Here is a 24,096-nt window from a genome sequence, read left to right as displayed (position 1 = left end):
CCTGGCAGAGCATCTGCAGGAGGAGAAACAGCATTCAGTGATTTTCAGAAAATCAGGGACTGTATAAAAATGGCTGTAATGCAAAAGTATTATTAAACATTGAATTAAGGGTAAAAGTCTGCACTTAAATCACATTTTGATTGTCTCAGTGAAATGAACCATGAATGCTAAAGCAGTGTATAAAATTGGTGTTTTGTTTGCCCAAATGCACCAGCTTCCTTTTACCACTAGGAGGCAGTGTCTGCTCATTCGCCACATGAGTTCTGCTCATTAACCCTGCCAAGAACCATAATAATTCCCTCTTTTAAAGACCATAAAATCCCATTTAGTTCTGACAAAAGGAATTTATTTTTATTATTGTTTAAATATCCTTTACAGTAATAATTTGCAGGTCATTCTTGGCCAGAATAAGTGATACAAACATGGTGCGATCCAGTGTCATCCCCTCCAGCAGGACTGGATGAGCCGTTTTCTCCATTTAGGTTTTGGTAGATGAGGGGGTGGCTGTTCTTTCCTGACCTTTCCTGGCCTTGGGAATTCATTCAGATTGGGAATGACACTCCTCGAGGGTGAGGAGGATGAAGAATCCCTCTCTCCAAGCATAACAGAAGCCCTCTGCTCAGCTTCCTGTCACATGCCAGGCTTCCTCAGATACGCTTGGCCAACCTGCACAGCGAGACAAACGGTGGGAAAAGCGAATGAATCGATGTCTAGATTGGCCAGAAATCTCCATCTACTCTGTGCTCTTCCCTCTTTGGGAGAGTCAAACATGTGGAATTAGCAGATTATGAATATTACAATTAGGCCAAGCTTTATCCACAGCGCCATTAGGCATCACAAATCTGCAGTAAATCCAGGTGCTTGGAGAGAATGAGCCATGAATGGACGAAAATGCAGGTAAAGCTCTCCTGTTCCTCTTCAGTTACTCAGTTAACATAAATCCCAGGAGACATTTTTCATGATACAAACACTTTCACTGCCTTCTCATCCTGACAGAATAAACATGAAATATTTTCTCAGACGATCACTGAAGCTTTGGTGAGCTTGCAGCAGATTCACTCCCATGCTCGGCACTCTGGGGTTGCTCACTTGTGTTTGTCCTCATGTATAATTAAATCAGGTGTGTTTTGGCTCTTGTGCTCACCTTCAGAGTGAAGAACCAAAACATGCAGCAGCACCTCTCCCCTCCAGCAGAAACCACCTATTCTGCTAGTGCTGCTGCTGCTTTGAAAGTCAGGTTATGTCTTGCACGCTGCAGTTTACGGTCACTCTTTTTGTTGCACAGCTTGCAGTGATGCACGGTTATATCTGCCAACAAAGAAACAGTGATTTAAAAGGAATGCACCTGCCTGAGCACGGAGGGATTTAAAGCAGCGATAGGTCTCCCTTGGATCTATTTTTTTATGCTGTGTTGTCACCGCAAAATAAGCTTCAGATTGAAGATAGTGGAGCCGTTGCCCAATATGCCCCTGGGGACGTTGTGGCCTGTTGAACTGTTATCTCTGAGCTTGTCATCTCCCATGAAATCTGGCACTGCTGGATTTTTTTCGAGCCAATACCTCGAGTGATTCATACACCCGGTGGTGATGTAAGCTCAGTGAAATTTAGCTCTTCTAATAAAGGAACCAATACAGGACAACATTTCTAATATAAATCAGCAAGTTTACTGCAGATACTGTGCACTATATTTTATCTGGTCCTCAAAATGACTGAGGCTAGACTTTAATATCTAAACAGAAAATCATTGTGTGGTTGATTTAACTTTCTTATGGGTTTTTTGCATCACAAACAAGGATTGCATTGGTCTTCAGCCAGAATACTTCCAAAATTTGACCCGACTAGTAGGAGAAAATCTGTAGTAAGGCAAAGTAAATGTATGTATAACAATGCACATATTAAATGGCTGCTTTTATATCAGAAGCAGGCAACTTCTGAATAGATGTTGGCCGGTGTTATAAAAGGTCACAGAGGGTCAGCTCTGAATCTCATTTTCAAATTTTTGCTGCATCTTCCCCGAGGTCGCATCCATGGAGTTAACTTTGGAGAAAAACTATCCATCCATCCATCCATCCATCCATCCATCCATCCATCCATCCATTCTCTTCTGCTTATCCTGTTCAGGGTCGCGGGGGGGCTGGAGCCTATCCCAACTGACAGAGGGCAGAGAAAAACTAATTAAAATCAAAATAATAATAAGTGTCAGAGGGTCAGTAAGGTTTGTTAAATTAATCACTGTTGGTCACTGGATTTCACCAAAAATGTTTAAGCTAACATTGGGCTATTTTTAACTATTAGCTATTACATTTCACTGTGCATTGTACTGTGTATAACTGTGCATGTGACGAATAAACACTATCTTAATCAAACTTATGGCTCAAGGCCCAGAACCAGCCAACCAAAGGGTCCAATTTGGCCCGCTGTATGACTCTGGAAAAATGTAAAAATTGCAAAAGGAAGGATATACACTTTTTACTCTTGACTTGCTTTTCTTACTAAGGCCCGATGTGGACCTCTGGTTTTTGCATAACCAGAAATTCCCTCTGAACCCTACGACCTAACCTGATGTGCACCTCTCGAAAAATGCAACTATACACGAGTCGACACAGCCTGCAAGGATTGATTACCCCGTAGGGTTCAGAGGGGATTTCCAGTTATAGAATAGAATAGAATAGAATGCCTTTATTGTCATTATACAGGATGTACAATGAGATTGGATTATGTATGTGGGCCCCGCAAAGACCCGATGGAGAAGCATAATTCAGGTCAAAGACAGCACCCATGACCTGGTGTACTACAAGGTAAGTAACAGATGAACCATGAAATGACCAAAAAGTTCCTGTTTTTCACCATTTCCTGTGGAAATGTGGGTTTCATTGATTTACTTAAGCATTTTTTTTTTTTTTAAATAATGTAGAAAATTGAGACGTTGTTGTACTTGGACTTCTTCTTAAGACAGCTCAGGGATTAAATATAGAGTTAAACTTCCTTACTCTGAAAGAAAGGGGAACATGCTGGAGATGGTTTTTAAAATAGCTTCTTAGATAATGGTTTTAATGGTCCGGCCCATTTAAGGTCAAATTGGGCTGCATGTGACCCACAATGTAAAATGAGTTTAGAGATAAATAGTGGCTAATCTGATTTTTATAAGAAATTTGAACTAACATTTTTGGGAATTCAGCTGGAAAATAAAGTGCTTGTAAAATAACATGTTCATGTGATCATAAAGGAGTTCCTCAGGGAACACTGGTTGATCCTCCACAGTTTAAAGTACTCTGTGTTACAAACAGAGCAGAGTAACTTGCAAATTACTTGCAAGAAATAAAGTAGGAGCTTGTTCAATAACCTGAAACAGCAAACATTTGTATGGACAGTGTATATTCTGTCATTTCCACAGTCAAAAATAATTCCTGTGGGAAAATTATTCCCAGATTTTATTTTAAGTGAATGTCACATTTTTCCAAAGCTAAAACCTGATGGTTTTGTATTTTAAGAAATGATTAACTGATACAAAATGTTCTTTTTGAGGAGGAGCCCCACATCCTTCCTCCTTCCTGCATCAGTTCACTGTGATGCAGAGTGTGGGGCCAAAGGTTACCGTAATTAGCGCCAGTAAAATCTTGTGTTTGAGCTTTAATAACCTCCTGTAGAGAAAAGCCATTTAACCCAAAATACATGCTGAGGTGGGCATTTTGTGTTGCATGTGGCTGATGCGTGTCTGTGGTGTACTGGAAAAGTTAATGACTGGGCTTTCTGTGCAAAACAGGAATTAAAAATGCAGGCGTGACTGCAAAAACGAGCAAAATGAAAAATAGGCACAGATTCAGTGCTCACAAAAATAAACCATCTCAGTTTAGACTTGGTATTGGATGGGGGAGAACACTCAGACTTTTTGGGAATACATTGTTTACTTTTAGATTATTATAGACTTGAAGTGGTTGACTATTGTTGAAATTGAAATGTTTTGAAGAAATAGTTCCTCAGGGAACACTGTTGGATCCTCCACTCTTTTAACAACTCGAGCTTCTAAACGTTTTCTCACTTGCTTAAAAAAAAAAATGTTATTTCATGCTTTCTTGGAAAAAGTGGCATAGTACTGCAAAGTAGAGGAGAGTAGTGGTATAGATGAAGCAGATGTGTGATTTATTTAATTGAGGAGCCTGTGCACCAGTTTGGCTGGCAACACCCCTGCATGCAGTGAAGGATGCACTACTTAGAAATGTTTTTAAATGATATCCAGTTCATAACAGAATCAGGGCATTGATTAGATATCATAAAAGCAGTTTGTAGGTGATTATAGATATAAAAATCCAATATTCACACAACTCTACAAAACCTCACACTCACATCCAAACAGTTTTTTTCCTTCACACCAGTCAGAATAGTACCAGCACTCATTGCACACAACACTGAAAAACTGGAAACACATTCAGGGCATGAAGCTGAAGTCTGTTCGACCTCATGTAGAAACATAAACAGACCCACCACAACACACTTTAGCTTCTTTTTATGTACAAAGACATCAGTAAATATTAAAAATCATGATGATAACAGACTGTAACTTACGTCCCTCATTTAAATGACAAAAAAACATAAGGTGAATATTTATTTTAGATACATATTGTTTAATAGACTATAATTTGTTAGTAATTTTCAGGGGTGGTTTGTGACAGGAGTGAAAGGGAAGGTTTATAAGATGGTAAGATGACGAGGAGATGATGGCACTGACATAAAGAGAGGAGGCCGAGCTGAAGATGTTAAGATTTTTGTTGGGTTAGACAGAAGATGATCCGCTGTGGTGACCCCTAAAGGGCACAGCTGAAAGAGGGAGAAGATGCATTAAGTTTTTGACAGTCCATCTCAGTTTTTCTACATAGTAAAGAAATATGGTGCAGCATTCAAAAACCTGGCTGAAGTATAAAATTTTAATTTTACAGTTTTTTATATTTCCTAAAATTTCAAATTTTCTAGAGTAACATGCAAAAAATAGATTTTATTTAGCTCTCTGGTTATTTCTTATTAATTTTTAACTTTAATTAACTTTGAATTTTTGTGGTTTAGTAACGTTGCAAATAGATAAATGCTCATTGGTAGCATGTTTGAATTAAGCTCCACTAGATTCACAAGAAACCATAAATCTGTCACAATCCACGCAGCATTATCACCACCAACCAAAGACGGAAAACTCTCCAGCATCACTAAGGGGACAAATTTGGCTGGCTGACTGGTCAGGTTGCTCCCCCAGGGGCGTGTGACTGGGCTGAGCGGGTTTTTCCCCTCATAGCTGAGAGCTCAGGCGTAACAGCTCTGTGACTGGCCCGGGGCAAATATTTTTTGGGCCCTTACCACCTCATTGTACTGGAGCAAACACAGCATCTCATATTATCTCTGTCTCTCTCATGCACACACACAAACACACAATCTACAAAAATAATAGCACATGGCAACAATCAATAACATCTGTAGCATCATTCATGGGTCAGGGGAGGGACAGGGGTCAGGGACACATTTATCTAAGCTTATGCAATAAACTCACACCATCTTCTTCAACTCGGCCCAAAACAGATTCAGGCTCACCGAAGTAACATGAAGACGACTGTAATGTCTGTGAGCAGGAAACCAAAGAGAGAAGCTCAGTAACCACAGGTCCGCACAGACCGTACAGCAAACACACTCATTCACAGAATCCCTCATTCAGCAGTCGTCTCCAGTGGACCAGCTTCTAGATGTCACACACACATATTACAGCATGAGGGCATGTAAGTGGTAACAGTGTTTCAATCCTTTACAAAAACACAAATAACTCACCCATCAGAACTTCTTCTTTCAGGCCTCGCTCTCAGCAAACTCATTGACAGCACTGCTCAAAGCGCTGGTGGTCGACTCATCCTGCTCTCTTCTCTCCTTCCTCTTTCTGCTTTGCTTGCTAATCATAATTTTAAAATACTGCTGTCCCAGCTAATTACTCCATAACACACTCGCCAGCTTTGTGGGCATTTTGCACAAATGACAGGGAGCAAAGTCAGGAAGTACAAGAAGTAAATTTCCCAGCATGCTCCTCTACCATCAGAACTTTTCAGAAAAGATGCCTATTTTAATCAGTGGAGGGTGAAATTACTTTGACAGCCACCTTGGCTGGGCCCCTCCTACATTCAGGCCTGCCTTGTGTCTCTGGCTGAGAGATTTGCTGGATTTGCATTGTTTATTTACAGTTTATGCATCACAAACTGTTCAGTATTTTTTTCTGACACAGTTTTGAGGGACATTTGCAGATAGTGAAGCTATTGTGACAAATGTCGTAAATATTGGACAGTAAAGTTGTTCCTGCTTGTGTCATTGTTTGGCTGTTTTTGTGCGCAGCCTGGATTCTCAGTGCTTCTGTAGTAAAGCAAAGAAACATATCAGCACAACTTTTTGGGATTAAACTTTAATATATTAATGCAAAAAATGAAAGAAAAGGCACTGGGAGCTCATTGTTTAGACTTTTCCTGTAATCATAAAACAGGTCTTTTTTATATAATTCATAGAAAATGTCCTGTTTGTTGCCATGGACCAACTGTAAATGTGAAAGAAACAGGCTCTTTTCTGATATACTAACAATGAAAACACCTAAAATCCTGCCATTTAACAGTTTACTTTTACTTACTCAGCTATATGTCTTTATCCCCTTACTGTCTGTCTCAGTAAAAAGGCTCTAAACCCGAATAAAATTCACTTCAGAATCTAAAATTTATGACCTCCTGCTTTGTGAATTGCACGTTTGTCAGATCCAGTCAGTGGTCCGGATTGGAGCGTTTGGCGGCCGCTTCTGACCCCCGGATCATATTTTTGACCCCCGTGGTTTAGCCGTGTTTGAGTAGCCGGCGGTATGACAGTCAAATGAGTCACCGCAGAAGACGCAAGCCGGGGTATAAAAACCGTACGGCGGCTTTCACAGTTTGTTATTTACAGGAACCACACTAGCACCGCCCGTCCGGGATGTTCGCGCCGCCGCGGCTGCTGCTACAACCTCACACACTCGCGTGACTCCACAAGCGGGCGTCACGCACCTTTTCCGGTTAATTTACATACATAACACCGCCCAGGAGGACGAACATGGTAATCCGCCGTCGGCACGGAGCTAGTCGTTCGCGGGAGGGGAGCGAAGAACAGCTGAAACAAAGTTTGGACGGGAGAGGGTTGTTTTAAACCGAGCGGAGTGTTTCGACTCGCACACACGGACGCTCATCGGGCTCTTTGCCCCACTTTGGGATTACGCTATGGACGCTTTGAAATCAGCTGGAAGGGCAATTATACGGAGCCCCAGCATCGCCAAACAGTCCTGGGGTGCGAGCAGACACAGAAGTAAGTATTCGCCGTCTCATTACACTCGTGTTATGCAGTAGCTGGTGCTAATTTGGCTACACCAAAGCTAACTTGGCTAAGAGGAGCTAGCCTCTACAAGTAGCTAACTGTACAGCCGGTGGTCTCCGAGCGTTACCTAGCTACAGTTGTCGGGGTGGCTCGGGCACCTAGCAACCCGAATAGTTTCACATCAGGTCGGAAACGTTTAGTCATGGATTTGAACTTGACACTGAAACTGACAGCAGCGCCCCGCAGCTCGTAAACTGACTCCCGCTGAGGCTCGGAGTAACAAGTTCAGCCTCCGCACCGGCTCCCCGCCGACTCCGCTGAGTTTATATTGGACCAGAAGCGCAGACGAGACGCGACAAAAGTTTGGGGAGTGCTGCTGGTTTCCTGCCACGTCGCTCAGACACGCTTTGAAACGTACAGGAGAGGCTCGACGGGCAACTGAAACACTGTAATCTGGACTTTATGGAGCCAGAAGCAGGCACGGAGAGATGAGCGGTCTCCTTCCTGGCAAGCCTTCACAAGCCCTGCAACTCACTCTGTTGCTAGGAGATGCATACTGGGAAACAAAAAATGAAGAGGCTGTTTAGGAGGGCGCGGATCCTTCAGCCTCCATGGAGGTGTCTTTAGGATGCACCGTGATGATGCTGATGATGGTGATGATGCTCTGCAATCATCACATGCACGCTCAGCTGCCTTACACAAAGAGCGGGGGGTTTCCTCCCCCTGCACCCATGCCTCTCTGCCTTTTATATGTTGTTTCACAGACAATGGAGCAGTTGGCTTCGCCGTGTTTACACGTGCCAGGCCAATCGATGCTTTGTTTTGGGTGTGATGCGCGATCAGCGGGGTCCTTCCACGTGGGACCGGGCAGCGGGCAGGCAGACCCCCTCCAGCGACTGATCGATCAGCTCAGCCTGATGCTGGAGCTTCGCCTCCGCGTGGAATCTGTGGCAGAGGTCAGATCTGAGCTGATCCTGTCAGTCATTTCAGATGTTTAGTTTTTCCTCTGTGTTTTTAAAAAATGGGAAAAGTTGGCAGAACTCCTGATGAGCTTCTATTGAATGTTTGAAGATTTTATGCTGTTTCAGGGGTGTAGGCATGGCAAGCAAAGGACCACAAACTGAACTATGTTCAAATCCATCATTCTGGTAGATGTGACATATTCAGTCCAAAAACCAAAAACTGTGCTAGAAACGTCGATTGTTCATCTGGTGCAACTTTTTATTTTTTGAGCCGGGTAACACTGACTCTTTTTCTGTTAACTATTGATGGATCAGTGGTTTCATTCATCGTCGCCTCTCCTCAGGGTAGTTTAAAGCTGGGAAAACCCTTCATTTCAATCAATGTGAATTAACTGAACGTTTTCACTTGTGTAGCTAAAACTTTAATATCACATCACACTGCAGACCTGCAGCACTGAAGCATGATTGGCTCACTGGTGGACAGTCCCCACGCTCTTATTTTGAAAGTTCAGTTGCTGCTAACCTGCTCTGGGACTTACTGTGAGACCCTCATCCTGCAGCTGCTGTCCTCTGAAGATCTTCTGCAAGCTGGAGGGTCACTCTAACCAGAACCTGCAGCAGGTGGAGAACTGGATCATGTGCCTCGATGCTGAGCAGATAAAGGACTACAGCTGAAAACTGCACTTCAACTTGGTGGAGTCTGAGTTCACCCACAGGATGAGAAACTCCAAGAGACGGTTGACATTAGCTCCATTATTTACTGTCAGAGTTTTTTTGGTATGATTTGTTAATGTATTTTAAGAAGCTGCCTAAGCTACAGCTTTTATTGAGTTGGTTAGTTTTCCTCTTTGTCGGGGGAGCGGGGGCAGATAAAGAGTCTGTGGGCCGGCGGTTTCACCATGTGGAATAGGCGGCTGACTGAAATAAGTAATAGGAAATCACTTTGTTTAACCTACATTTTGATACTGAGCTCATCTTCTAGCTGTGATTGCGTCTTTTAAAAATCATTTTCTAATATCGTGTTTCAGCACCTATCCATGTACCTCACATTTAGTATGATGCAGCATAAACTTGCCTTTCCTGTGGGGCCACCAGTTTACAGCTTCTCACATTAAACACTGTAATTACTGACATTTAAATATACTCTTGTCTTGGTGAGTGATTTCCAGGTCTCAGCGAGCTCTGCTGCCACACTGATATTTATGAACCCACCTGCTCATGTACAGCTTTACTATTCGAACATGAAGGTAAATAAAACCCGACCTGAGCGACTGAACTCTAAACATAATGGAACTAACAGAGAAAATATGAGATATAAAACAGGCTTACTATTTTAGCCAATGCTCCTGAAAATCACTTCCAAGACGCTCCACCTCTGGATGCCACAGTATCAGCAGCTGCAGTAGATGCATGCAGTACAAATGGGTACTTTAAAGTGGGATTTACTTAATCCACAAAAGTTAAAAATAGTTCTATTAAATCGAAAAAGAGTAAACTCATAGAAACTCAAAACATGTAAGCAGAATCTCTGAAAAAAAATGATTTTTATATAATTTTAACTTTTTAATTGCTTTTGAGCATTTGGGTTCATATTGTAGGTTTTACTTTACTGAAGAATAGTTATTAAAATGTTTAGAAATAAGAGGAAATGTAGATACTGTTCCTTAAATGTATCTGATCTGTACAACTCTAAAGCCTGATCCTAGTTTAACAAGTTTTATAGGCAATAAATGCAGAAAACATCAATACAAAGGGCTTTCATTTTTTAATAAAAAGGTAAAAGCACCTGACTGCAACAACATTTCTGTTTTGTGATAAGTGACAGAGATCTCTTTGTGGGCTTGTGCCCCACACACTGCACAGTCAGAGTAACGATGTGTTTGCAAATAGTCGCTGGAGTGTTTTTGGAAACTCGGATCTTCGCTCCTAACGAGCGCAGGACGGCTACAACCTGGAGCCGGAATCCAGGATCCTTATTTTCAGAACTAACCAAGAAGTCCTCCCAGTTTTCTCCAAACCTTCAGTTTTTCCCGTCTCTGTATGAAAGACGACAAGCTTGTTCTCCTTCACTGATGGCGTCAGAAGCATCCAGCCTGATGGGCTTCATCACCCAGCTTGAAGTTAAATTTTCACCGAAGCAGATTTGCTTCCATTTTTGCCAGTTCACGTCTTTGCATTAACTTTGTATGTAACGGCATTACTCACACACTTTGTGTTGCCTTGGGTGTTGTTAATAAAATGCTGACCTGCAGTTATTCATCACTACAGCAGCTTCAGCTACAGCCTGCCAATGGCTCAAACTGTACGCTGTTCTTGGCCATGCAAACAGCAGAAACTCAAGAGCTCAGTTTCTGTCATGCTGACGTGCCCCATATATTCTGTACAGTTACTGTTAATATCTGAACAACACCGGCGATTTGGATCTTTAATCTGTGTCTCAGTCATGAAGGGCTGAGACAGAGAAACAAATAAGATACTCAAATAAGAACAGCAACACTGCTAATTTAATGAGTTCAAGTTAAAATTTCAAACACTGTCTTTGTGTTTGCCAGTGCACGCGTTGCATAGTTAGAAAATTCAAGTGCAAATGACTAATTTAAACAAGTATGCAAAGCTTTACTCAGAGTGGATGTACAGTGCAAAAAGCTCTATCAGCAATGAAAGAGCAAAATTAGTGTGAGGTTAAAGGCACCTTCTTGGGTTCACGGTGTAGTCGTCCCTCAAAGGTCCGTTTGGAGCAAATGCTTACAGGGTTTAATTCTCTCACCCACATTAATAATTTACTGGAGGTTCCTGTTATTGTGTCTGATCAAACAGCACATCATCTTCCCCTTTTTTCAGTCTGGTAATGTAACGTCACACTCGGCTGTTCTGATGTTGTGAGTTAAAAGCAGCTTTTGTTAACTAGTGGTCTAAGTAGCTTCTCCAAAGGGGGGCTCCTTTATTTATTTATTTATTGTATTTATTTTTGTGACATGCATATAGAGTTAATCTTGTGCCCTCTGGCTTGGATTGTATTGTTTTAAAGGTACAACATTTCAGTGTGCAGATGTAATTAGGGGCAAAGTTTTGCCTCTGCAGTCTTGTTGCTCCTGTGTGTGGGCTTGGCCTTGTCAGAGTGTCAGAGCAGCCTATTCACGGCTTTGGCATGCATCAGCGCTGCATTCCTCTTCTCCTGCCGTCAGAGGTGGATCATAACAGGTTCAGTTATTGTCTCCATTAAGCTGCTGTGTCTTTGAATGATTGCCATGTATCAGCACTGCTAAAATAGTCCAAGGTCGGTGCGTGCTCTGCTTGTTGTGGTCGTTTCCTGCATGTTTTTAAAATAGCTGTTTTTTTAGAGGCAGAAAATGACTCCCTGTGCTGTCCTCTCATTACATCCACATAGTTAGCATTTTTTTTTAAAAATAGGTGGTATGTAACAAACATCCTTTTAGGTCACGAAAAAGTGTGTGTGTGTGTGTGTGTGTGTGTGTGTGTGTGTGTGTGTGTGTGTGTGTGTGTGAGAGAGAGAGTGAGAGAGAGACAGAGACAGGAAATCCCCATCTCTACCTAAGAAAGACTTTTTCCTCTCATGGTCAAAAAGCTTTCTTCTCTGAGGTTATCAATACTGAAGCCACTAATTTCTCAATGTCTCTGTTGACAAAACACCAGATTGTGTGTGTGTGTGTGTGTGTGTGTGTGTGTTCTTAAACCGTTCACACTGTTTCATTTAACACCTTCGTGTCTGACCTTCATGTGTTGCTGCTGACTTTTGTGGCCTGAATTTTGTCGCCTTTTTCGAGGCAGCTCTGCGTTCAGAGGCTCTGTGTCAGCCTGTCATTTTCAAAGACTGATGTCAGCCGCCGTGACGTTGGTTTGTTGGAGCCGTGGCTGTTTCAAGAATCACTCACCCCATGACTCAGTCACTTGTAGAACCACCTTTAGCAGCAATGACTTGGAGTAGTTGGTTTCTGTAGGTCTCACATTGTTGTGGGCATTAATGTACAGCTCTCCTGCTGCTCAGTCACACTGGAGTAAAAATAGGTTGGCTGCCTCTTTGCAACTAGGAAAAATTGGTGGGTGCCCGGTGATTGCATCAAGTTTTTTTTTTTTTTTTTTTTTTTCTCTACAACTGCAAATAGTTGCAGAGACCACGTGGTCTCCCAGAAGTTCAGAGTGCAACAACCTCTGGGAGACCACTTTTGATTGTACGTCTCCAGGTTGGAGACAACCTGTCTCCAAACAATCATGGTCCGGATTGCTGTCTAATTTATAAACTCAGACAGATTGCCATCACACTGCAGCACATTGAGGACAACTCATCTGCAACACATCTTTGCTGCCAGCTGCCCGTTGGTTGTATTCTGGTTATATTCCTCTACAGCAGTGAGGTTGCTGAGCATCATTCTGCAGGAAACACCGTCCTGCAGCAGTTGCATCACTTCGTGGAGGAATTTCTGAATTTCTTTTTCAACTCTGAGGTTCTGGCTGCGCTCTGAATGTGAATTTCTGTGTATGCAGACAGCAACAGATTTGCAGTTTTTGCAGATTGATCAGTTAATCACCACATTATTGCAAACAGACTGCATATAATTGACAACTTGATTCCATTCTTTTTGTCTTATTGCTGCTAAATGTGGTTCTACAAGCTGCTGACTCGAGAATCAGTAATGTCCAAAAGTGCTTTTAAAAGTTTTTTTTTTTTTTACAGATGACCTCAGCCCTTCATGTAGGGTGTGGTAATTAAAAGAATGACCTCAGACACCACCCATATTTATAAAAGGGTGGGTGCTAAGTTATTAGCCAAAGCTAGCAAGCTGCATCCATAACTCCATAAAGTGCCCCGCTCCGGCCCCGTCACATACACAAAATCATCCAAACGTGTCTGCTGGGCTGTAATGGAGATCGCATCCTGCAGGGTTCCTTTATGGAGCTGTAAAGACCTTCCTGATTTACAGCCTGTTATCTGTATTTGCTTGTGTGTGTGGTCATGTGAGGGCTGGGCTGCACAGCTTTGCTTCGTCACGGTTTCTCCCAGAGGACGATTTTAATCCTGAGGGGAATCGGGTGCTCGTCACCGTTACATTTAAACTTGGTAGTTACTGTTGGTGAGGCCCAGCCGTTTGCATTGTGACTGGAAAAGTGGATATTTTTCTCTGTAGTATTATTTTGGAATAAAAAATTTATTTTTAATTCTCCAAAAGAGAGATTTTTAATTAAAAAATAAATCTATTTAAGGCAGAAAAAGATGGAAAATAAACTTTTTGTTCATGTTCTGTTAAAAATAATAGAATAAAACACATTTGCACCTACTTCTCACAGTTAAGACTGCTTTCCTTTTACTCTGCCTTTCTGAGAAGCAGGTAGAAAGCCCACTGGCTAACCAGTATGACTTTGAGGAAAGAAATAATTGATGTAATCTCCTTTAGCCATATGTCTAGACATATGGTCAGTGTTTTTTTGGTTCATTGTTGGGCCATCTTGGCAGCTAAACACCACTTTAGGCTGTTAGAGGAAGAAGAGAGCCTACAATACCAATTAAGTGTATTTAGATGGCCACCTCTTTGTTAGTAGTTCAGTCTCCCAGTCAGCAATTACACCTCCTTCCCTTCAATCTGTTGAGCCAGTGAGTCAGTAATGCTAAAATAGCTACAGAGGTGCCCAAGCACGAGAGCATTACTGTGCACCTACAGTAGGTACGGTCTTTCTTTCTGTAACGTGACTCAGTGAAGCTGGAATGATTTATGGATTCTTTTGTGTGTCGGGTCAGCAGAAAGGAATCAAACCCCTGCCTTTAACCTGCAGGTAACTCGGGTAAAACCTGCTAGTCTAGAGTACCTGTTTCACAGCTGCTCCTCTTTTAGCCCTTTGCCCTTAAAAAGCTCTGATATGTCCGTGAGCTACAGCTTAGAGAGAGTCCCTTGCATGTCACGCTTTCTCTTTACCATTAATTCACTCTGTATATGAACTCCCCGGGACCGTGAAGAGGATTATTTATGAATATAAAGCTGTTCTCATGCAGCGCTGCAGCCCTGAACTTTTCTTGGCTTTACCGTCAGAGCTGCACGTGGGAACGTGAACGTCCGACTCAGCTGGCTCGGCTGTTCAACACTTTATTTATTTATATTTCTGCTAGCCCATTCATGCTGTTTGTATGCACAGAAATGGCTAAGGACAACAGAAGGCTTATGAAATAAATTAGCTAGCTTAAAAATGCTAAATGCCATAATACTCGGTCTGGCAGGGCTTGGAGGAAGCACCGGGCAGTAAATAATTACATTCTCCCATCAAAGTCTTTTTGAATTTCTTTACACTGTTTTTGTCTGACCAGCATCCAAAATCCACAGAATCGCTTTTCCGTGCGGTGGGCCTCGGCCTCGTGTCCGATTTGGATGCTGAACCTGAATTATTTATTTATTTTTCCTAACGGGCCCTAATCCAAGGCTCCTCCAACCTCACGAAGGAAATGACTTCACGGGAGTCTGTGAGCTGGTTTCCTCCCATGATTCCTGTCTCGTATCTTTGAGGGCTGTTTGCTTTGGTTTGTTACATTTGGTTTCAGGCTGGCGCTGATTCATCTCTTCTGCTTGGTTTATCTTCTTTGGCTTATTGTTCAATCTGAACTTTTAGGAAAACTATTTGTCCTTCTGCCCTGAACCAGCAGGGCATAACCCAGGTTATTTTTACTGTTAAGTACTTGTATGCCTAATTGGTTATGGCTTGTTGGAATATATTGTTTAATGGTATTTATTGAGGTGCAGAGAGTACATTTGTATTTGCAGGGTTGACCTGCGTGCTGCTTAAATCTCAGGGTCACGCTGCAGAGCTGTGGTCCTGGGTGTAAAATGCTGACGTATTAAACAGTATTGGTGTGTCATAGTGACAGAAAATATTCTGCTGGCTGATCAGCAGATTGTCACAGCAAGAGGGTCCTCAGTCTGTCCGGGGCGTGCTCTATGCCAGCTGTGATAGGCTCCACCCCTTTTTGACCCTTAACTGGATAAATGGTTAAGAAAATGGATGGATGGAATAATAGTTTTGTCTTGATTATCTTATTTTGTTGCTTTGTTGTGGCTGAGTCACCCATCCCCACATGTACGTTTTTGCACTTTGGTACTTTTGAGCCCTCAGCAAGAAGAAACCGAAACTCTATGCAAAGGGTGCGAGGAGTCGAGTAAAATCGAGCCAGCCGACCGCTGCGACCGTCTGCTGTACAGTTTCTGTTCTTTAAAGATAAAAAGATAAATGTGCAAACCACAACAGCAAGGAGACACAACAGAGTCAGTTAAAGCTCAGGAAAATAAGATAAGATGGTGGTTTTGCCAATATGGGAGTAAGAACATTTTTGAGCACAGCTTTAGTCTGCTTCAGAGCTCAGTTATGATTACATAATTGTCCCAAGGTCGTTATAAGATCGCACTGTATCTGAACGTGACCTCTAGAGTATGAGAGCGTCTTCTAAAATCACTGATTATATCTTTTCTCTTCAATAAACAGTTGTTTTCATTCCTGCTCCGACTCATATTTGTGTACTGGATAAACACTAATCCCTGTGAGGAGCAAACTTCCATTTATCCGGACTCTGAGCCGAGTCAGGAAGTTAGGAATTGTTGAGATAAATTGTTAGAAATATGAAATATGAGGCCGAACTCTGTTAAAGCTGAAGAAAAATCAACAAACGGCATGAATGGAGCATCTTCTGCTCCTGTGTGGAAACTTCTGACCTCACCGGCTTTTCAAGGATTTTCATCATGCCTGATGTAAGAGAGCCACCTGTCTTTAATAATTTAGAGTTTTGGTGCAGCTATACAGTTATCTTCAGACTACACCAAGCTATTTTTACAGAGACTGCATCGTTATCGGTGAGAATCATTTGAGCTGCATTAGCCTGCAGCCGTGACGCTGCACAGAGCGCTTTAAGGATCACTTTCATAACCAGATTCCTGCTGAGAGTACGTTCTGGCCTCAGCTGGTCATCCGCTGTAATCCCTGACTGGCATGACCTTTCATTTCTCCTCTCATCTCCTCACTTTCCTTCATTGAGTGGATTTAGCCAATACTGAGTGACATGAGTCTCAATGTTAAGACTTAGACTATAAGACTCTTATTTTCTGCAAATCCTTTCCTTTACCCGGCCAAAATGGTTTCAAATGGGCCAAAAAAAATTAAACGCTGATAGCTGCACGCTAATGCAACACGTGCGCCGCCTCTTTAGGACTGTTCTGTATCAGTATTGATTATTATGATAAAGCTGCAGATGTAGACGGCAGTGGCGCAGCATCGGGGGACTGAGGCAGAAGAGGTGGGATGCTGATGAGCTACACGAATCCTCGCCGGCTCTTCGTTTTTATCTTGTTTCGCATCGATTGCTCCCTTAGTGAACTGGTCTGTTTATGCCTCTGTGCTCATTTGTGCGTAATGCTTTTATTTGTGTGTGTCAGAGTCTTTGACCTGGTTTTTTTCAGTCATTTGTAAAACAGCTTCCAGAGAAGCTGTAGCTGAAAGGGAGATGGGAACAATGGTACTGTACCAGGCAGGGACGGACAATGATAATCGTCCCGTGTGGACTAACACACTTTTCCCTTTGACTAACCGTCTTTCTCTTCTTAACAATGCTCCCTCTCAGCCTTTTCCCATAATGCCCGGGTCTGTGAGCGATGATTTTACTGAAATCAAAAGGCTGAACAGAGCATCTCGGCTTAGATGTAGAACTTAACTTTTTTTTTTTTTGTGGCTCACTTAGAAGCTGAGTGTTTCTTTCCCAACAAGCTCTGTGCTTTTTGTCTCTGCGTACACCTTCAGGCGTCTTTCCTCGCCTGAGTCGGCACTTTCTAAATTAGACCAGAGTGTCCTGATCGGAGTCTAATAACTCTGGAATGGTTTTATTGTTGAAGGCATTTTGTTGCTGTGAGACTAAAGGAGGTCATCTCAGGTGTGGGTGAACTGAGCTCTTAAAGGATGCACGTTATTCCTTTTTCTCGTAAGTTTAAGATTCTGTAATTACAGCACAGAGATGCATTTTTTTTTTTCTTTAACAAGTTCTGCACAACGTGCAGAAACAAAACATTAAAACCACTGACAGGTGAGACACTGGGAAAGGCTGTGCTGTCTGGCTGCCTTTCATATGGTCCTCTCAGGATCCTGGTTTAACAGAGGTAACACTACAGTCAGCTGTCAACCCAAACAAACTGCAGTGACTTCATCACTGCTATAATGCAAAGATCTACTGAGAAACTTTTGGTCCTGGTGTTCGTGCGGCTCTGACTTTGACATGCATCGCACACCTTAACACTGCAAATCGTTGCAACGCTGCAGAAACTGCTCAGGAACAGCTTGAGGGGAAAATCCCGACCCTTGGAGGTCCTGCACCACATCCTGGATCAGAGGACACCCCAGGAGGTTCTGTGACAGATCAGAGCGAGGACAAAAATCTGGTCCACAGTCCAAGTGAGTGGACACCGGGGAATTTATTTCTCACAGACTGTACCAGTGTGAGAAGATTATATGCATTCAGTCATGAAGGATATAACCCAATTAGCTGCTCACCATCAGCTGATGTTGGTAGGATATTTGGGGACTTATTTATTTCTCTTTGTCAGAGATTTGATGGCCAGGCCTCCTCTGTCTAACTTAGAAAGGCACTGCTTAGAAGCTGTACCTGTGCTTCCCATCTCCTGTTTTTCCTGCTTGGAGGCCAGGGTTGCTCCTGTGGCGCTCCTTGACATTTATTCAGCTTCCTCCCCTGAGAGGGTCTGACTCAAACCAGAGTCTGCAGCGAGCTCCCCGAGGCTGCACAAAAGAACAAGTGTGGAAACTGTGGATTTGGAGTTCATCTGCAAGATGAGAGACTGGTGATTATTTTTCTTAATTTTTTTTGTCAGAAAGTACTTGGCAAATAAAACACTTCCATATCTTTGCAGAAAACTTATAAACTGAAGTATTTATTCATTTGAGGCTGTATGCTTTCACTGAGGTGCCACAGTGTGCACATACACCCCGATTCAAATCTAAACTTTAATATATTCATGGTTCCTCCACATCTAAAAACTGTAAACACATAAATGGGGCACATTGTTGTGACAGTGTTTTTTTTTTTTAAAGTCAGCTGGTGCTGGTTATCAGCTGTGCCCTTTGCATGTGATGTTTTTAAAGATTTGCTTCATGAGTGGGAATGAGTGGGCTGTGAACAAAGAATCTATCACACTGTTCCTGTTGGCCTGCTTATTTAATAAAAATCCAGACTCATGTTAATCATACTGTTTTAAATGCACCCTTTGGACATCAGGTTGTTCGTCCTCTGCAGTTTGTTTGGGTTGACAGCTGACTGTAGTGTTACCTCTGTTAAACCAGGATCCTGAGAGGACCGTATGAAAGGCAGCCAGACAGCACAGCCTTTCCCAGTATCCCAGGGTGACGCACATCTCCAACCAAAGCAAGAACTGAGCCCCCGCAGTTTGCCAAATATTTTTCTTTCCTTTTTTTTTTTTTTTTTTTTCCCTGTGCCGATTCCCCTGCACGACCATAAAATGTTGTTTTTTTTTTTAATAAACCAGCTGAAACAGCAGAGAAGATTGAATTCCCATCTTGGTCATGAGAAGGTATGTAGGTGTGCCGTAACGTGTCCAGCCAGGCCAAAAACACTGAGTCATTCACAGTTTGGGATCCAGAGGTTGCAGATGCACGGACCGGGATCGTTTCCTCTCACACGGCACCGTGCAGAGTTCTCGGTTTCTGATCCAACAAAGGGGGAAACTGAGCGCTGCAGGCTCGAGCCGTGGAGTCTGCTTCAGTGACATCTTCCTCTGTGCTGGTGTCACTCTGGCTGTTGGCCCTCCCCACTCGCTACAGTCTGAAAGAATGATTCACAGCAAACGTGGGTGAATAAATAACTGTTGTAACTGAGTGTTTTGACACTACAGCAGTTTCCTGACATACCAGCAGCTTTCAGTTGTTGGTATGTCGTCAGTCACAGGAATATAGAAGGATTTTCCCACATCCTGCTGGAACAGTAATTCCCACAGTTGGATGTGATTGTGATTCATCACGTAAAGATGCAGGACTGACTCAGTCACACCAAAGTTACAGCAAACTTTATTTGTATCACACGAACATACAGTACATACAACACATTCAAGCACACATATGTGCACACAGGCATGAAGTGGGAGTAATTTTTAAAAGGAAAAGGCAAATTAAAAGGCTCTGATCACATGATCAGAGAGGCTGACTGGGATCAGGTCTGTGAGCAGGAATGCAGCCATGTGGAGCTCTGAATGTACTTTTATTAAACTTTAAAAAGGTCTTGAGGGGATGAAGGGAAGCAATGTTAGGGCTGATTTTTGATGACCGGCTGTTGGTCTTTATCAGCCCTTTGGGAATCTTGTTGGTTTCAGATAAATACAAAGGAGACGTCACTGAAACCGAAGGCACTAACGAGAAAGTGCTCCCCAGCAACAGCAACACTGTCCCCATGAATCCGAACACCAGCGCTATTTTAAGGGGAATTGCGAGCGTCGTCTTGTGGGTGGAGTCCAGCGTTTAGCGGCCTAGCTGTTGCGTTCTGGACCAGTTGAAGGCTGAGGAGGACTGAAAGGAGCACGTGAAAAGCAGCTTACAATCATCTAGAAAGGAGAAAATTAACTTGTGCTCCATGTTACAGGCTGGCAGTAAAGGTCTGAATTCTGCAGCGTTTGACTGGACGAGCTCAGAGATGCAAGTTAAAATGCTTCTAAGCAATAAGAGTCTCAGAGGGGGGCAATTTTGTGGCTGCCCTCCTTTGGTAAAGCTGTTGGGGCCAAACACAAATCATGCGTCCCTCGGGGGGGGGGGAAGACTGTTATCCTTTATTTGTTCCCAACACTTGTGCAATCATGTCTTGTATTTGGAGATGAGCTTTCATCCGTTTTCAGGCAGAGAAACGTTATTAATGTCAGCTGGAAGCAGAATAGATGGCAGTGACAGAATGACTCGGTTGTCAGCACGGCTCTGGTGGTGATTTGTGTTTTTTTTTTTTTTTTTTTTTGTGCCTGTATGGCTCCATCCCCCCCCTCTCTGAGCTCAGAGCATTAACTGCATTATTTAGTCTGCACTCGCGGCGCAGCCGAGCGCTCCTGCCGGCTCCGCAGTGATTAAACTGTTGCATCTCTCTAATTGTCCCTTACATTTGTTGTACAGAGGGTGCACTTATGTGCCTCTGCTGCCTTCATTTGCAGATTTTCACCGTGTGTTAAAATTTATTTCGGTTATTTTACTTCCTTTTCCTCTCTCTCATGTGCTTCAGTCTTTATTTATGGATGTCTCCAGGCCTCCATCTGTCTGTTTCACCTTCTGTCCGCCTTTAAAGTAGCGGCATAGCCAAAAAGAGCCGATCCTCTCTCCTCATTATGGTCACCGTCTCAGGCTGTTGACAAGGAGAGCGATGCTGATCCCGTCTGACCTCCCTTCTTATCCAAACTGTCTGCTTCATTTCCTCTGTGCTGGCTTTGACCAAAATACCCACCATCACCACCACCACTTCTTCAATTCTGCGAGGCTCATCGTTCAAATCCCTTTGATTATAATTCCAGAGACTTCTGCGCCGTCTTGCTTCTCCTAATCTCTTGTTGCATCAAAAGGACCCTCTCCCTCTGTAGTTTTAGCTTCATTAAAACTTCATGAAAAGTCCTGGGTAATGATCCGCTCTTAAAGGAGAGGCCGGGACCTTTATTGTTATGTTTTCAGCCTTTTACCACTAGAGAAGATGGACGGCTGCAGCTTGGGCTGTTACAGATCTCTCTCACATCATGTTAGTTTAACCCCTCGAACCCAATCATAAAGCTTCCTCTGAGATGTGGTGTAATGAACGGTGAATACATTTTAAGCCAAACTTCAACTTAAACATGCAGTTTCCCCGTATTCACCATGCTGCGGTATTTATCTGTGTCATACTGCTTTGGGTGACTTTTAAGGAGGACTGTTTTCTTTTGTCTCACTCGGTGTGAGAGGTGATGTTGTGAATCAGTCAACACGCCTTAAATACCACCGCCTCGTCTATTCAGTTTGGTTTTACTGGCTGTCTTCATGAAGATCCTCTAAGGCTTAAAAAGAATAATAATCTGGATTTTTGCAAATCGTGTATATTTTATTTCCTCACTTGGAGGGAGAGCATCATTCCTGTTAAAGTGACGGCCTCTTAAAAGTCCTGCACTCCGAACAGTTTTCCACCTCAGGAGGGTTAGTCTCCTGTTCAGTCCATTTAAATGGATCTCTGGCTCAGGTGCGTACCATGGCCACCTCCTCCACAGGGTTTCAGATCGATTTGTTTACGGTGACAACGTGATGTGGCTCAGCCGTCAGGTGTACGCTGCGAGTCTGAGCTACTCACCTTCCTCTTTCCACGTATGATTTGCATTCTGGGATATGATGGAGTACTATATATGTGCCCAGTACAGAGACTGTAGGAACTAGCTGTGAACCGAGGGCTCGCTACTCCAAAATGCAGCACCTCCTTCCTGTTTTTGCTGCTGCTGGCACATCTGGCCGATAAGGGGACTGAACGTCCTCGTCGGTTTGTGGTGACACGTGTTGGTTCGCTTGGAGTTTGTGTGGAGTTTTGTCTTTGTCGAAAGAAAGTAATCCCAAGGAAAAAGCTACAAGTTTATAAACTCATCGGTTTGTTTGGACCAGAGTAAACGAGCTACGCTTGGTACTACGGAGCTGTACAGGTACTGGCTTCTTTATAGGGCAGGCCGGTAGGGAATGAAACTCATTCCTAACCTGGAATAGGCAATCTGCTGGAAAAGCATGGGAATGAGTTGCTGTCTCAGGTGGAGGAGTTCAAGTATCTCAGAGTATTGTTGATGAATGAGGAGGACTGGAGCAGGAGACGGCAGGTGGATCGGTGTAACGTCTGTAATTGTGGTGAAGAGTGTGAAAGATCTTCCTGGTTCTTCGGCATTCCTGCCCTCACCTCTGGCCATGAGCTATGGGAAATGACCAAAAGAACAAACATCACAGATAAAAGCAGCAGAAATGAGCTTTCTCTGAAGGTTGTCTGAAGCTCCGTCATTCAGGAGAAGAGCTGCTACTCCCACATCAAAAGGAGCCAGTTGAGGAGGTTTGGGCATCTGCCCAGGATGCCTCCTGGGCACCTCGTAGGTGAGGTGTTTTGGGCAGGTCCATGCTGGAGAGATCGTGTCTTTGGGCTGGATTGGGAAAGCCTCAGGGTCCCACCGGAAGACCTGGAGGAGATGGTCTGGGCATCTCTCCTTAGACTGCTGCTGTTGTAACTTGGACCAGGATAAGCGGCAGATAGTGAGGTGGACGGATGAATGAAATATTGCTCAGCCCTCCTCTTTTAATCAGAGAAAAGTAAAACAACACAGGTGATTGGAGATGTGTAAGATGTGACAAAGGCCCAGACATGAAGTCTTTCAGTGCTCGAGTTTGTTGATGTTCAGGTTACTTTCCTGAATGGTCCTAAACTGAAATCCTGTGAAATAACCTGAGATTTCAGGAGCTTGAAGTGTGATCTGAAACAATCTGACGGTGTCATGCGTTGCGAAACGCCGTCAGAGAGGCTCTGTGCAGAAATGTGATTGCTTTAATGAGCTGTTATCGCACTCAGTTACAGAAACATTTGATCCAGATGTCACACATTATGTTCGTCTCAGTTTACTGCGAGTTGTCAGGATTTTAAAGGTTTGAGAGATCAGCAGCTGAGTGAGGAAGCAGCCGGACAGTTTTCCTGGTTTGCCTCTTCTGCTGCTGCCGGGAGTGTTGAAACTTGTCCGAGGCAGGAGGAGACGGAGGAGACGGAGGAGACGGAGGAGACGGAGAGGATGGCAGCAGGTTTTTGATTGGCGGAGTGAACTATGTGATTACAGGCTGATTACGCTTCAATGAGTGGCTGTCAAAAGCTCTTTTGTGAGGGGTTATGAGCGTGTAATACTGTTGCCTTTAACCTGTCATATCAAAACTTAAACATGGAAGAAAAATGAACTGAGACTCAGACACGTTTTATTTCCAAGGATAACTTTATTAAAGTTTGCTCAGTGCAGCAGGAAAACTGAACAAACTACAAGCTGCTCCTCCTGATTATTATTAAAGTTTCAGTTCAGTTTAGTTTCCTGCTCAGATTTTGCTCATTTCAGTTTATTTTTCATTGTCTAAAATATTTCAGTGTTGGCTTTAGTTTTTTATTAATAAATGAGGGTAATTGTTGGGGCAGAACTGAATAAGTTCAGAGCAGGTATTAAAATACAAACACTTCCCAGTTTCACTAAACTTTTAAAATATATATTTGACACCAGTCAGAGACAAACCAGCAGCCACAGTCACTGAGGACATGTGCAGGCAAATGTGGTGGCAACTGATTGCTGGAGGTTGGTTGTTGTCACAATGAAGATGCTGCACCAAAAATCTCCCTGTGAATGCTTTGGTCTCCAGTAGATGATACTGAGAGCGGTGTGACAGTTGCTGGTGCAACTTTTACTTTGGAGGCAAACGGTCTCCGGAGCTCGGCGAGTAGTTGGCGAGCGTTTGCTGCAGTCACTTATCGTTAGCATGGAAGCCGCCAACCTGGTAGCGACCAAAGCCATTGTAATGAGGGTTTTGGTACAGCACTGTGTACCTCTCTGTGACCGATTGCAGCAACCTCCAGCATCCATTGGCCAATTTGTCAGTGAGTGGAGCGGTGTACTCACAATATCGCATTGGCTGCTCATTATCCACACTCTGTCCTTTAATTATAAAAGTTTTTTTTTTCTTAAATCACAGAAAATATTCTGTTAAATAACAGTAAATGGTGAAAAAACACAAACTT

The 24,096-nt window shown here is 43.1% G+C and overlaps 1 protein-coding gene and 1 long non-coding RNA gene across 5 annotated transcripts in view; one reads left to right on the top strand and one right to left on the bottom strand.

Annotated features, from left to right (window-relative positions):
* Positions 1 to 374: 374 nt before the first annotated feature.
* LOC115772955 (uncharacterized) lies at positions 375 to 5,896 on the bottom strand. Its single transcript, XR_004019060.1, has 4 exons — positions 5,806 to 5,896; positions 5,575 to 5,719; positions 1,145 to 1,308; positions 375 to 666 (listed from the first exon to the last, which is right to left on the bottom strand). It is a non-coding gene; the product is annotated as an uncharacterized LOC115772955 (long non-coding RNA).
* Positions 5,897 to 6,923: 1,027 nt separating this feature from the next.
* ldlrap1b (low density lipoprotein receptor adaptor protein 1b) overlaps positions 6,924 to 24,096 on the top strand; it is a 42,580-nt gene continuing 25,407 nt past the window's right edge. For 2 of the 4 annotated variants that reach the window (XM_030719415.1, XM_030719413.1), the window contains exon 1: positions 6,924 to 7,341. In XM_030719415.1, the coding sequence (XP_030575275.1) occupies positions 7,257 to 7,341 (85 nt within the window). In that variant the 5' untranslated portion in view covers positions 6,924 to 7,256. The remainder of the gene's footprint in view (positions 7,342 to 24,096) is intronic. The other 2 variants (XM_030719412.1, XM_030719411.1) reach the window with 2 other exon arrangements.

The sequence above is a fragment of the Archocentrus centrarchus genome, chromosome 22 (genome assembly GCF_007364275.1).
Source record: "Archocentrus centrarchus isolate MPI-CPG fArcCen1 chromosome 22, fArcCen1, whole genome shotgun sequence".
In the NCBI taxonomy this organism is placed as follows: Eukaryota; Metazoa; Chordata; class Actinopteri; order Cichliformes; family Cichlidae; genus Archocentrus; species Archocentrus centrarchus.
This window is presented reverse-complemented; position numbering and strand designations above follow the sequence as displayed.